General features: G+C 42.7%; 1 protein-coding gene across 1 annotated transcript in view; it reads right to left on the bottom strand.

The window, feature by feature from the left end:
- Window positions 1–16,004, bottom strand: part of si:ch211-12e13.12 (A-kinase anchor protein 2) — a 30,940-nt gene that overhangs the window by 8,302 nt on the left and 6,634 nt on the right. Inside the window, exons 3-4 of the mRNA XM_035435630.1 lie at window positions 14,980–15,085; window positions 12,495–13,211 (exon numbers count right to left, since the gene is read on the bottom strand). Coding sequence (XP_035291521.1) covers window positions 12,495–13,200 — 706 coding nt within the window. The 5' untranslated portion in view covers window positions 13,201–13,211; window positions 14,980–15,085. The remainder of the gene's footprint in view (window positions 1–12,494; window positions 13,212–14,979; window positions 15,086–16,004) is intronic.

The raw sequence follows: 16,004 nt of genomic DNA, 5'->3' as shown, positions 1-16,004 counted from the left end.
ATGCATGTGTGTGAGATGGGAAAGAGAAAGTGGACAGAAGAACAGATTAGATATCTGCGAGTGAGAGAGAGGCAGTAAGAGACTGGATGTGCACCTCTGTGCACTCCAGGAACACACTGCATGTAAATGAGTGAATAGAAGCACTTCTCTGCGCTCCCTGAGTTAACTCTTAACACTGGCCTCTGTGATTCCCCTCTTTCTCTGTGCTCTCTGTGTCTGACAGCAGCTGGAGTCCGGCGGGCTTTGCGTTGTCCAAACAGCCAAGCCGTTCATCACGTCTGTGAGCATTTATCTCCCCCCAGGGTTCCCGCTAAACATGCTGTGCGCCCCCAGCCCTTGTCTCCGCCACCCCCCCAACTTTCGTCTCCGCGCCCCCCAGTCTTCGTCAGCGCGCGGCCACGCTACCTGACTCCCCTCGCTCCTTTTTGGACGCCTCGGTCCTGCGGGACTTCCACAGCTCGCGGTTAATGTCCCGCACGTTCACACAGCGCTGCTCTGTGTGTGTATACTGACAGGATTACGGTCCAGAGCACCACTGCAGTTCTGCACCTGGGATTCAGATCACGAGCCAGGACCCCCCCAGCCAGCCTTTTTAACAAAAGAACTTCCTCCCTACACAAACTGCGGCCCCCTCTGTCACAGGAATTCCTGGAAATGAAGCTTATGCCCAGGGGGGGAAGCAGTCCAGCGTTCGGGGGTCTGATGGAAGATTACACGGACGGCTCAGCCGCTACGCGAGAAAAGGGCTAACAGAACATAGAGCTTCTTAAACTCCAGTTCCTTTCTCATTTTTGAGAGCCTACGCTGATTGGGTTGTGCGTTCTATCCTAGTACACACAACATGAAATCCTCATGATCGAAAAGCTCTAACGTCACACAAAGTCCATTGGCCAACTGTCAGAGAATTACTTTTCTCCTCTCACTTTAATCTGATATGTAACATATCAAACTACAGACGTCATATGCTCTCAGCTGCTTGGCTGAAACTTCGACGTTCACAGTGATTTTCCTCTTTATACTGAGAGAATAAAACAGTGATAAGCTGTGCCTGTGCTGCCCAGCTGCTCTTTTCCTGTTATTCACCGCTCCACTCACCCTGCATTCCGGCTGTCCCGGTTCAGCTCGGGGTGTCCTGGTTCAGCTTGGCACGGCTCGGTTCAGCTCGGCTCGTCCCGGTTCACTTCGGCGCACCCCTGTACGTCCACAGTGCCTCTCCTCTCTTTCACAGCTGAAGACAAATTCCTTCCTCTGCCTTTTTTCTGCTGGTAGTGACATCATACTCAGAGGGGCCGGACGAGACTGGGCAGCACCCCTTCCAGGCCCATTCACACAAAGCCCCTCTGTGACTGCGCCCCCCATACCCCCCCCCCCACCCCCCCTGGACAATTCGGCCCGCCTACCTGGGCGTGGACCGGGCAGTCTGTCCCTAACGCTGGCCTTACACACAGCACTGTCCAGCTCTGAAGGAGAATGTGTGTGTGTGTGTGTGTGTGTGTGTGTGTGTGTGTGTGTTGTAGGGACTGTTTTATCCACAATGCTCAGCTAACAGAGAGTTCCTGTATTCTTGGTCTTTATAATTTTAAAATCTGTGACCAGACACATGGAATATGGACATATGTATTCAGTCTGATGTTTAAAGCAGTGATGCTGCCTCTGGTATAAGACAAGAATGTTGGATAGAATTGTGCATTTTCTGGCAAAGCCTTTTAAATTTGGGCCAGAAGTGAATCGGTTTTAATGACTTCATACGGTGGAGGCCCAGTTCAAGGCCCTAAATTAATTTGACAGGCACACAGTGGGGGTCCCGGGCCTCGGGGGGGCATAACTCATCCCTGCAGAGCTGTTAGTGTGCCTGCTTGCCTCCCCTCTGACCTCTGGGCTTAATTGCACAACCAGCACAATCATTCACTCTTCAATTTCTTTTAAAGTATTTACATTTTTTTGTATTTTATATAGAAGTGAACTGCACTTCTTCACATCAGTTTGACAAAAAATGTTTGGCATTCATCGACTTCGTCCGTCGTTAGTACTTTTATGACTGCTCTATCTTTCAAGAATGCAAGTATGTTTGATAATGTTTGAATGAGTCACCACATCATTTTTTTCCTTTCTGATCAGATTTAGCTATTTAAAAAATTAAAAATGGAAAATGAAAAAACTGCCCGTAACCTACTTGTTAACTAACAGTTGGCTTGCCGTTAACTCATTTGTGATGTTTTAATTGCGACTGCATCCATTCCCTGTTATTGGGCCACCTATAATGGATGCCCAGCGGATCGCCACCTTGCTGTGTTCGGGGGACTTGCATGTCTCAGTGACCCCTAGAGTCGTGCTAGCGGGCGGTTAAGCTCCTGGTCGGGTCACGCGAGCCAGACCAGTCCAATGACTGAATGAGTGTGATCCAGTTATTTTACGGGTTGTGTCACTGTCCAAATACTTATGCAGTGCACTGTACATGCGAACTGTGATTGGTTATCCATAGGTATCATTTATGGAAAAACAAAACTGATAAGGTGGCCTTAAAATGAATGTGAAATATAAAAATTGGGCAAGGATCTGAAGTGAACCTGGACAAAGCACCCCAAATCACGATCTTGTGTGGGGCAGGGGCTGGGGCTAGCTGTGGAATAGGTGCTCTCTCCGCTCCCGGTTTTGGGAACTTCGGTGTTCTGGTCATCTCAAGTGGGTCTTTGTTTGCACGCTTTCCTGTCCCATGGGAAGGCTGGAAATAGAAGGTATCATGACAGCTCTCAAGTAGGAGAGCTGGAAAATGCCAGCTATTTGTAGCCAACAGCTCTTGAGGAAGGAATTCTTATGATTGGAGGAGTGGTGGGACACACAAACACACACACAAACACACAAACCGCTCTCCAATTATAGTAGTAGGATTTCATAGTTGTCCAGATCTACGCACTGACTTGGTGGTGATGCGTGCGTGATTGCCAGATCGCCCCTCCCTGTGCATTGCAGAGCCAGTATCGCATGCCTTTGAAATGCTGGCATTCCTTTTCTGTTTCATGGATTTCTCAGGTTTTTCAAATAATGCATACACCTTTTAACTAGCTAAAAAATAGGATATGCAGTAGCATTCCCTGCTGTTATCTATAGTACAAGGAACAGTTTCTAAAAATACACGTCTCCAATTCTGCAATGCTAGGATCTCTACCATGTTTGGTAGAAAAGGGAGTTTGTAGGTTTATTCAAGAGTAGCTCAGGTAAAAAAAAAAAAAGTAAAGCCTTACGCTGTTCAAAACAACCAGGTACAGCTAACAGAAAGAACAAGAAGAGACCATATATTAGAGCATCCTAATATTATGATTTTCCATAGGAAAGGGCTTTTAAAGTCCACAAACTGGACACCGCACAGTCATACATACCAAAGGATAAACCCAAACATTGCTATTTTGTTAACTCAGCTCTGTAAACTCAGGCTCTAAGCGGTCTCCACAAGAAGCAAAATGAATGCTTTGTGACTGATTTCAACCACGCAGTTTTCAACCCCAGTGTTCCAAAATGCCTTTGAAAATCCAAGAACCAGACTTATCTTGAAGTAATTTTTTTGAAATTCTCCATCTCTCTCTCCATTCTCTGTCTCTCTCTCATATAGACACACACACACACCTAAACCCTTATCCATATACAGGATAAGATCTAGTCAATCACTCGAGCAGTACTATGTCTGTGTTCTTTGGCGGATGTCTATACAAAGCTGGCACCAAGAGCTTTTTCCATCTCAAAAGCAGCTCTGCATCAGTGGCCATTTTATGGGCGAGACCCTCAAAGCGGCGAGGACAGGTGTGAGTGACAGCTCTCTGATAATGGCCACTTCCGTGCTGCAGCCCCGCACAGGAAGCAGTGAGGTGTGAGTGACAGCTTGCTGGTAACGCCCACTTCAGCGCAGTAAGCCGTGAGGAGGTCAAGGTTCACGGCAGACACCCTGCCATTCCAAAGCGCTGATTGACAGGAATGTTGGAATGCTGTGACTCCCCCAGCAGGGTAACTCATGTTGTAACTCAACAAGGCCTGGGATATATCAAACACAGAGAGAGACATCGTCCACAGCGTTGCATTTGACTAAACTCCCGAAATTAAGTATAGATTTTACACAATTTTCCCAGATACAGCTAAAAGAGAATTATTTGTGATTTCTTTTTCTTTCACCTTTTCACATTTCCTATGAAGAATGTTAAAAGGTCAGCCTATTAAATCAGTTCAATATACAGTAGATATGTACCGAGACTACAGTATGCCACGGAATGTCTAGTTAGAAGGCTAATTTTCAAATAGGGTCTAGAATATTCCGTTTTCTCAATGTGAAAGTAAAAAGCTTTGCTTGCAGAACACAAAAGAACGGCATAAGAACTTGAACTGAAATGATTACAAGCTTTTTACCAAAAACCATTTGGCAAAATATATAGTGAGGCTGTTTTGTTAACCGCTTAAATGAATTAGCATCACAGCATCTGAGTTCACTCACAATAGCAAATGTTCTCGCATGCTTTCATGTCCATAATTAGCATGTGCTTGTGACAGGCTACCCTGCTGCTTCCCGTAGGAGAGGCTAATTTAAATTCAGCCGTGCTAGCGGTAGAGCCTGCTCTCAGGCCTCTCTCAATGGCGCACACACTGTTCCATTGGATATTATATGTGTCCTAGATAAAGGCAACATTTTGTAGAGATCTTTGTGAATGCAGTTACTGAATCTGTTTGATCTGTGCATCTAGATGCTGAAAGAGTACAATTAATTTCAAATTTAAAATATATTTAAGACTATAAAAACCTTGTGTGCTGTATTTAGGCTACTGTTCTGAAAAAATATATAACTTATTTCAAAAACAAACAAGCTCTTAGGAGGTGTCTAAGTTGTGTCGTCCTGAACTGCTTTTCATTAAAAACACTGTTTTTAGAATTCAAAATCCTACGTTATATAAAAGTTTTAAAGCAATCTCCCAATGACTACAAAAATCTTTTCAATCAGAATCAGTAGATCAAAAACCACAACATTAGTCTTGCTGAGCCAGAAAACTGCTTCTGATGGGTTTTGAAGAACAAGTAAAATGTTTACTTCCTGTTTTTGCTCACTGAATTCCAAAGCTCTTCCAAAATGATCTGGTCCACTTAGCAGTAATGAAAGTTTACACCCTCTCGGGGAATGGGACTTCCCTGACGCAACGTCAGGCTGCATTACTGGCCTTCCCCACTCCGGATGCCACAAACAATGCAGTGACCTTACATTTCTGAGGAAATTCCAGATCAGAGATTCTTCTGCTTTGTGTTTCCTGCTCTCAATGTCAAAGTTAAACTGAAGAGAGCTTTATCTCCTTTTATTAAACATACTTTTCCCCCCCTTTCTCATGCACACACTATTAAAGAGCTACTGGAGCTTTAACATGTTATAGTCTGGCTACAGCAGAAGGAGCCTTTGACTAAGAGTGGGGTTAAGATGTGTGTATATAACACCACACCCCGATTTCCGTGACAACTGCAGATGAGATTCAGTTTCAATTCCTGGCGATGAGACATACTGTTACAATGCTCTCTACTTCATGTAAAACTGAAAGCAAACTCACTCTCTGAGACTGGACTGGAAAGTACGGTGATGGACTGCCAAGAATCTAGCCAGCTGGGAGTGTTTCATGGGGTGAAGAGGATTTTCCTGATAATTTCATGTGAAATTCCGGGAAAACAGATGTCAGGAGTTCTTTTAAAGGATCCTGGTAACAATAATATACAACGACTATGCAGGAATAGGCTGGAATATACTGATATTAAATATATTAGTATTAAAATCTCTCTTGTAGTTTTTAGTGATACATACAGTACCCTCCATAATGTTTGAGACTGACATATTTATTTATTTTTTTCTTGACTTGGCTCTGTACTCCACAATTTTATATTTGTAATCAAACAAGTCATATGTGGTTTATTAAAGGGTATTTTTGCACATTTTGGTTTCACCAAGTGGTAAAAATGGTTTCATAGGTTTCTTTTCTGATTAGTCAAGTGTGATCAATTGTCTCCTTATTGCAGGTATACTTGAAAGTGAGCTTTCAACATGTAGTCCTGATTTTCAGCCTTTGGCTTCTGTTATTGCCTTTTGCCAACAAGAGGACCAGGGTTGTGCTAGTGAAGGTCAAGGGAGCCATTAGGAGATTGAGAAATAATAAATAAAAACAGAGATAGAGGCCAAACCTCAGGCTTACCAAAATTAACAGTTTGGAACATCATTAAGAAGAAAGAGCAGTGGTGAGCTCAGTAATCACAAAGGGTCTGGTAGGCCAAGGAAGACCTCAATAGTTGATGACCAAATAATTCTCACCATAATGAAAAAAAACACAAACATCTGTCCAGCAGGTCAGAAACACTCTTCAGGGTTAGGGTGGACAACAATATGCACATCCACATGTGAATTGTTTGATTACAAATTTCAAAATGTGGAGTACAGAGCAAAATAAAGAAAAAATGTCTCTTTTTCCCAAACATTACGGAGACCACTGCATATAATTTAAATTATTTTGGTATTCTTTCTGTATAAAGATCATAAGACTACAAAAATCGGCGATTACTGCCAACGTCAAACACTGACACCAGTTCACACTGGAGAGAACATGTCTGAATCCAGCATTGTTTGGTTTCCTGTTCACCCACATTCCAAGCAGAAAGCACTGCAGCTGTTTTATGCACCGCATCACTAGCCACACAGCGCTACAGGACAGCTAGTGCCTATAGGAGTAGAGGGGTATATTCAGCACTGACAAAAAAATGTTACCGGTAATTATTCTGGGAGAAAATAATGTGGCAGTAACTGGAGTAACAGACTTTTACTTTAAACACTTGTGTAGCACCACTGAAGGCTCAAACAGGCAATGACCCGACTGTGGCCTACCCAGTTTCTGTTACTTGCTGTCCTGTTCATGTTGTATGCATTTAATGCCATTTGCGAGAGTAAAATGTATTGTATGTTAACCCAGCAGTTGTGGCGTTCACTCACTCATAATCCCATGTCGGAGGATCCCAGTGATTTACCTCAGAGCGGGTAAGCGGGCTTCGGACGGCCGATGAATTCACTGTCCTGCAGCAAACTGCGCTGCACCGCCCGGCAGGCAAAACAAAACTGTTACTGTTGAAAGACTGATGAAGAGCATGCGATAAACTGTCCAGCCGCTGCTACTGTCTGCCACCACTGGGTCCTACACAGCCTCTCAGTTTCAGGTACTGCAGTTGAGGCTCTGGTGTAACTTTTTTTCTTGTACTTCCTCTCCCTTTGTCTCTCTCTCCCTCCCTCTTCCTCTCTCCCCCGCCCTCTTCCTCTCTGTCTCTCCCTCTCTTCCTCTCTCTTTCCTCTTTCTCTCTCGCTCCCTCTCTTTCTCTTGCTCCCTCCCTCTCTCTCTCTCTCGCTCCCTCTCTGTCTCTCTTTCTCCTCTCTCTCTCGCTCTTGCTCCCTCCCTCTCTGCTTGGGCTCCAGTTGAATAATGAATGGATGCTGGGGTCCTGCCGGTTTTCTCTCTCTTTCCGCGCAGCGGGGCGCATATTGGAGCGGGGCCACACAAGGGGCCCCGCGCTGCAGCTCAGATTACTGTGGCCCTATTCAGCAGGGCACCCAGCTGCCCTCTTCCTGTCCTGTTCAGCAGGGCACCCAGCTGCCCTCTTCCTATCTTTGTGCTAACGCCACCGCGGACGGAAGCCCAAAGCCGCTGGTCAAGGTGTCTTCAAGGACGCCAGTAAACATGCCCGGCAAGAACCATTACCTGCGAGGGGAACACAATCTGCAATGAGAGAGCCAGAGCGAAGGCATCTGGAGTATTTCTGGGTGATTTCCAGAGTGCAGCACTCACACAAAGCCCATTCAGAACCACTCGGCCATTTTAAAGGTGAAACCTTTTTGCAGTACAGTGCAGATTAACATGGAAACCTTATGGATTGAAACTTAAAGGTGTGGCAGGAACATCTGGTTAGCATTATGTGTATTGTGGGGTGAGGATGGGTGTAGCAGGTGGGTGTGGCACGAGGGTGTCCTGCATGAGCTTACTCTTCTGTCCCTCTGCACCTTTTCTGTTCTGCTTTCTGAGTCCAGCACGCTGCGGAGGTTGCTCACTGTGTCATGTGATGAACAGAAAAGATTAATGCATATCATTTTCAATAACTTGGTGTAGACAGCAGCTAGACTCTTACAGAATGCTTTACTTATATGCCATTTTGAAGTTAATTTAGCCTACAAGAGAGAGTTCGAATATTTTAGCAATACGTATGATATTGCTTGTGTACTTAATTTGAATGCGCAGTTTATTTTGATGTAAATGAACTCTGGCTTTGATTACACTAAGATACTACATGGCTAATGTGGGGAATTATACATGGAAATGCTGAATAAACAGATATGTATTCCTGATTTAATGTCACACCACACCAATCATGTAGCTGTTGACTGCAGCTGTTTTGATGGAGACAGAAGAACGAGTCTGGAAGTGACAGACAAAATGCTGAAACAGCAGGGGTTGGGTTAGCGGTACCAAAGACTTATGATAGATGGAGATTTTTTTCCTGAAAAGGAGGATAGGGTTGGCTTAGGAAGATGAAACCATTTTAGAAAGAACCATAGAACAAGCACAGTGGAAAAAAATGAAGTTTATTCAAATCAGTGTAACATACAGAGGAGTTGCCATAGTTACAGCAGTTCATTTAATATCTTGGAGGGGGAACATGATCTGGAGATGGGAAGGATGCGTTTATTATGAAAACAGAGAAGAGGAGAAATGTGTAATTTAACTAACATATAAACAAACTAAGCTTCAGGCAAAGAAAATACATAAGATCTCTATCAAAGAGCACAGTGGTGTCCTCGTAATTCTGTTCACTCAATCAGTTCACCTTCAACAGAAAAAAAGCATTCTACAGAAGCTGCATTCCCACACCTTGACACTAACGTTAATTCAGATAATCTGTTTAAAACTGTGCCACACGAAAATCAGTGGTGTGGCCATTGTTTAAGGGACAGGCTAGGCCAGCTTATTCCATCTCAAGTGTCTGACTGGTGTGACTTAGAGCAACATGAACTTTATTCACAAGTGAAGATATCAATGATTCACCAAGCAAAGACAGAAAAATCAATACCAATTGAAATGCTGAAATTATATTCTTCTACATTGTTTTATTTACGTATAACCAAACGAGCCCTAATGTTCTGAACTAGGAAATGAAGAAATATTAATTAATGTTAAATTATTAATTTAACATTATTTGGAAGTCCCCACCCCCCCCCCCCCCCCAAATAACTATGTTACTTTAATGTTTAAATAATAATGGGGTTCGTTAAAACAAAAGGCTGAGACAAAGAAATGAACAGTCCTTAACATGGAGTTAAATGCTCTTTCTTTCTCCACATAAACATAGTTTAGTTTTTATTATTATTATTATTATTATTATTATTTCCCCTTTCCACAAAAATAAAACAGGCTGTTAGGTTGACAGTTTTGACAATTTGTTTTGTTTAAACCTCAAGAGATGATTTCTATTCTTCACATTATCAACTGTAACTCTAGAACCATTATGTTTACAAGAACTAGTTATTATACATTTTTAATGGGGGCCATCCCTTCTGAAAATTCCAGGTAATACCAGCTGGGATTCTAAGGTAGTCTACCATGGTTTAAGCTGTGTTTTCAACACTTCTAGCTGGTCATAGCTGGTCTCAAACTGGTCAAAGCTGTTTGAGCTGGTATAATATGCTACCAGTAAGACTGGGAGCTGACTATATATGCTGGTCAGCTGGTTGACCAGCTAAAATTGTTTTGACTGACTGTCTTAGGCTGGTTTAAGCTGGACTTTTTTGTAGGGTTATAATTATGCTGAAAAGTAAATAGCTAAAAATAGTAGATAAACATACATAAACAAAAATAATATTTCGAACTCACAGAAGTCCATTCATATGGCTAGCTGTAGGTCATTACTTCCAGACCACTTGCATTCATGTTTGATTCAGATGGAATAAATTACTAATTATGTCTAATAATGTCCAAAATATTTTTTTCCCCCAAAGTAAAACTAAAATGACACATTACATTATTATAGTTTTATGTGCAACTGTAAAATTAAAATAATATTTTTACTTTATTAAATACATTATGTTTTTTAGTACAAATGACAATGGTCAACCTACTTTGTTTACCTTTTACTGTAAAATTTGTGCAAATACTGAGAAATGGAGGTAAATGGCCTACAAGTTTAGATAAACAAACAGAAGCAGAAATTACCGACCTGAAGTTTATGCTTGGAAACAACATTTGGTATTGCAGAAACAGAATAACAAGCCACCCGTGGAGTAATTATCCTCATAAGCCACCTGTTGAGCGATTCTCCACAGTAATCGCAGAACCTGAATCATCTCAGAGAGATATATAATGCCAAACCATTCAATCCAGAAAGCATTAGCTATTATAACAAAAAAAACCCTGCTTTTTTCTCCCTGCTTCTAAAGAATTAGTAACAGATGTTAGATAACTTAGTATTGCTATACACAGTCATGATACCACTCATACATCTGCAGATTTCAATTTCATTAAAGGCTCCTCATTGGATGGCAATGCAGGATCCTAATAGCAGAGGATCGTAATGACACCTGAGATGCGTTTCAAATTTAAATTAAGCAATAAAACAATATAGAAGATAAAAATGTGCTGCTAAAATACAATGGAAATGGATGCTTTGCAATTGGCTTTACAAATGTTTGGCTGATTTGTGCTTAGATATTACAATCTAGACTTTTAATTTCCATGGCAGCCAAATGAGAATTGAATGGAGGGTCTGAATTTGGATTCGACATCAAATAAAATAACAAAACTGACTTCTGTTAACAGTAACATGTTAACCCTAACATTTCTGTGTGCTTGAAATCTGGCCTTGGTAGCCCATTTCATAATTGGAGATATTGGTTATATATATTAATGCAAGTAAGCATTTGCTTGAAATCAATTTATGAAAAAACAATTTCAGAATATTTCAAATATTTTCATAGAAATTTAAATATGGCTTCACTTTACATAGAAATATACCGTGAATAATCAAAGACATAACACTAATTTGGGCATGGTTTTTTTCCCCATATTTGTTTCCCAGACAAAGTGGCCAATTAAATGCAACAACTGCTAATATGACTGTGACCGCTATAGATTTAGCAAGCAGCTTTTTTATAAATAGTCTCCAATGTGCTGTTTCCAATGATGAGAAGCACTGAGTTAACTTCACATGTAAACTAAGACTCGATTGTCACAGTACAGCTTGTGCCTGTTGAACCCACACCACCCAAAATATTTTGGGAGACCTGCCCTACAGCCCTGTTATAAAGTCCAATAGGTAGTTAAACGCTTCAAAAAGAGAATGATCAAAAGTATGGTCTGTGTATTTCAGAAAAAAAAAACTGCAGTCCAAAGAAAAATGGAACATACTTTTATAAAGAAGGTTAATTAAGTCAACTATCTGCTTCAGCCCATTGCAGGTAAATTAGGCCCCAGAAATCTTTGGGATTACAAACACATTTACAAAAATATCCCAAGAAACTTGGGAGCCTTTTTAAGAAAAACACTTACAATGTCTCGTCAAGCTATGCCAAATTTGAGGAAGTCCATTTGATAGATTTAAATTAAAAACACATTAAAATAAATAAAAGAGAATACTTCAATATAATATTAGCTTCTACTACTCACACTTTAGAATAAATAGGCTCAAAATCAAGGTACTGAAAAGGTTCTTCATAAATGCTGAAATGTTTCAAGGTTATCTCTTATTGTACACCGCTATCTTTCATTTTTTAGGGTTCCTCCCAGCCAAAAAGGAGGGAATTTTCACTTCGACTTGAAAATGTGAAATATACCCTCTTCCTGCTCAACTGCAAGTTAATTTTGCTTCTTTAAGGCAACTGGGAAACTATGGCGTCTGAAAGGCAGTAAAAATGCTAGTAAAGTTTTCAGTGTGTGAAGTACCAAACAATGGTTACAGTGCATTTTCAGGAAACACCTAATTTACATGCACCTGTGAGAATGTGTTTTTCACCACCACAAAAATCCAAGAATCATGGAAGTTATTTATCTCATAAATAAATTTTATGTTTTAATTGTCCTGAAGCCTTGTATCTTGCCAAAAAAAACTAGACTTTTTATTTTTGGTTGACAGGTAAATCACTGGACTTTTTAAGCAGGTCAATGGCTCCCTCCTTAAAAATAAAAATATTTGTATATATTCAAACAGCCTTTGGCTGAACAAATGCCTTTCTGTATATCTGATTCTCATTCTATCGCCGGGCACAGGCCCCTGCCCGTCTCCTGTCGTCACGTGGTTGTGGTTGCTGGCGAGCCGCTGAAAAGTAGCGGCTGGTTTTTAAAAACAGACATCAAAGAGTGAGCTTTCCAAGCGGAGAAGTGAAGGTTCTGTCTGCAGTGAGATGGTGCCTTTTTGAGCAGGCCTTCTGCAATGGCGGCTCTGATGTGGTCACATGACAGTACAGCACCGGCACCGCTTCTTCCTCTGAATAACCGGGGGCGGCAGCTCCACGACCGAGCTCTCCTCCTTCTCCTCGGACGGCAGTTCGGAGGACACGGACTGGGGCCGGCCGGCGACCAGGTCTGCCGCGTTGCCGTCGGTGACGGACACGTCGGTGACGGTCTTCTCCCGCAAGGAGCGGTCGTCGTCCTCGTCGATCAGAAACACGTCCCCCTGGGCGGTGCCGTCGAACTCCAGGACTGCCGGCGTCCCATCCCCCACGTACACCACGGTGACCGCCATCCCCGCCGGGGCGGGGGGGGACTGCGCTGCCTCGCCCCCGTGCCCGGTTCCTGGGGGGGCAGGCGCCCTCTTTCCCCGTGGACCCAGCACGGCGTCCCGGTGAGCTTCAGCGGGGGCAGTCTGCTCCCCGGTGCCTGCCTGGGCCCTGCCCGCAGCCGCTGGGCGTGTGCGTGTGACTGTCACGCTGGCCTGGTCCCCGAAGGTCTGGCCCACCCGCTGCATCAGCTCCTCCGTCTCCGCGGAGCTCCAGGGGTGGACGCCGTTCTCCAGGGTGGTGGAGCCTCCGGACCGCACCTCGTACACCACCCTCTGGCCGTCATCGTACAGCTTCACACCCCGCTGGCTGAGCTCCTCTGCGTTTGCGGCCGAGACGGAGAGTATCGCGGTGTCCGCCATTTTTCTGTCTTTCCCCACACTGATATCCATGGTTTAGGCTGCTTCAGGAAGCAGGGAGACAGAAAAGTCAAATCTTTTTTCAAATTCAAATCTGAGAACTAACTGCAGAAGTTAAAAAATTAAAAAGCCCTCTAACTTTCTAAATATCAACCACTGATTAACAGATTCATACTGATATAACATATTTTAATGCAACTCAGTTACAAAATTCAAAGATTTTGGTCCATTCTTTTTAAAGGCCTCTTAGCTTCCTGTTTTTAAAGGTGGGGAGGTGACCATTTTTTCTAGAGACCCATTTCTATTCTTCTCTGTTTATCTAAATTCAGGGAAAACCTCATTGGTCCCTAATTGTATTTCTAAATCTGTTTATAAAAACAGATCTGGTATTTTTGTAGATTTAGCCAAGGTATTTAACATGGTGGACCAACTGATTCTTTCATCCAAACTACATATCATCATAACAGATGAGTCCTTTTTGGTTTTTCAATTATCTAAGAGTTCAATATGCTAAATAAGTAAAGAGAGTGCCCCAAGGTTCCATATTAGGTCCCACACTCTTCTTAATTTTTTATCATTACTTTGGCCTTTGCAGTAATCACACACCGCGAACGTGAGGACTGATTAATAACTGACCATCTTGCAATGGTTAATAAAATATTTCAAAATGGTGATATATGATTAAAAACAAAACAAAGGTTGTCACAAACATAGACACTATTCTTCTGCAGTGATCCAGTAAAAATACAATAATGTTCAAATTCATGTTATTATTAATAAATTTATATTTGAGTTGTACAACAATAATAAACCAAATAAAAGGGAACAGAGGTCTAAATCCAGAGAATTTCACCATACTACAAAGATTGAACTGCATAACTCCATACACTTATGCAGATTGTTGCTGGTCGCTACTTCACCAAATGTTAGAATTCTAAAGTACAGTGATAGTGGTGTAGTGTATTAGTACTGTATTAATGATCTTGTTACTCATTGCAGAGTGCAGGTTCAACCCTTGAACCAGGCAATTAATCCCCGCTGCTTACTATCAGACATTCTCGAAAACAAATTAATAGTAATAAGATCATATTTAGTGGAATTCATTTCAATAGAGTCCAGGACTCCCTGTAATGAGTCGTCTAACACTGCTGCATGTTACAACACTGCCACCTGTTGGTAGATATTCATAATCCAATCTACCCTCCTGTAGTTTCTCGTCATAAATATGACATCTGCCAGGTGACACATTGCACATTCAGATCTGTCTTGACTCATGGGGACAGTTATACACCACATGCTCCCAGTCATTCACGTGTTTTTAACAATAAGATTTATAGGAACAAAAAAGGGGATATTGCTATTGAAAGCTCTACACAGACCCTCGCACAGACACACACTATTTAATACAGCTTACAAAATAAAACATTGAAAACCTGCTGTCAATTTAAAGAGAGCAAGTGAATGTGAAAATTCCACAAATTATTATGGATGTATTGACATATACACAGCCATGCATTGCATTAAGCATTTGACATGAGACAAGCACATGGTGAGAGAGGGGAAAGCTACACGAGGAAATTTCAAGCTAAACACGAGAAAAGAATATGAATGCAAACTATTCTTACTGATGCCACAAACTATTAAGCAGAGCTCAAAGCCAGCCTGAGTGAGTGTACATTACAGAGACATTATAGAAACCAAAGACGCTGGCTGTATTCGCAAAGAGGAAATGAGCAGCCCTGTAGTGGCTTCCTCAGTAACACCCTTGGACCAGCTCCAATCTGGCAACCACTCCCCACCCCAAACACGTACCGGTGCTCCTCAGGAGTCTTGTGTCCCAGAAGCCTTGGCGGCAGGCGGGCAGTCGGAGAGCAGCTCTACAGGTCGGGGTTCAGGGAGACCACGCGTTTCACCACATCTGTCGGGCGGAGAACAGGAGGGGAAGTACAGCCAGACCGCCGGGCCCCCCAACCCCCCTGTGGCCCCCTCCCCCCAAACTCTACCCCTCTGTCCTCCCCGCCCCCTCCCCCACCAGGCAGTCGAGTGCTTAGGCAGCAGAACCAGTGAGAGTGTATTAGAGGGAACAATGAACCCCCGGTCAGGGGGATTCCCTCTGAATAGTGGGATCAGCCTGTAAACAAAGTGCAGAGTCATTGGCTTGTGGGTGAAGTTCAGTAATCCAGCCGAGGCGAGAGGGAAACGGGCCAAGAGGCCGCTGTGCAGCTGGAGAGGGACCGCTCTTCTGTCTGGAGACGGCAAGCAGTGAGATTACGCACCTGCTCACCTGTATGTCCGTGCAGCATGTGTGCACGTGTCTATTCATGCACGTCTGTGTTTTTGCATGCACGTCTGTGTTTTTGCATGCATGTTCATCTGCGTTTCTGCATGCACGTCTGCGTTTCTGCATGCATGTCTGTGTTTCTGCATGCACGCAAAACACACATGCCTATGGCTGATAAGAGTTGATGCTAACAGTCTGTTAACTTGCCAATACACTGATGTAGAGAAAAACACAGCACTAATCACAATCTGCAATCATTTGGAATAATTATTAAAAATGTTATACACACACATGTTGTATTAACATAAGTCTGTGTGTGTGCACATATTACATAATGTTTTATAATATAAGACAAAACCTTTCTGTTGTCAGCAGGCCCCTTCTGATCGCAGTAGAACATAAAGACGTATGTTTATGATGTTATTGTTTATATGACATCAGAATTTGAATGTTGGTAACACAAGTCTGAAAGCTCACATTATGCATAAACCATTCATTTATATTACTGCTCAACCTGTGACATCATATCTGCGCTTTTCTGCACTGACGTGGTCCC

The sequence above is a fragment of the Anguilla anguilla genome, chromosome 10 (genome assembly GCF_013347855.1).
Source record: "Anguilla anguilla isolate fAngAng1 chromosome 10, fAngAng1.pri, whole genome shotgun sequence".
Classification (NCBI taxonomy): Eukaryota; Metazoa; Chordata; class Actinopteri; order Anguilliformes; family Anguillidae; genus Anguilla; species Anguilla anguilla.
This window is presented reverse-complemented; position numbering and strand designations above follow the sequence as displayed.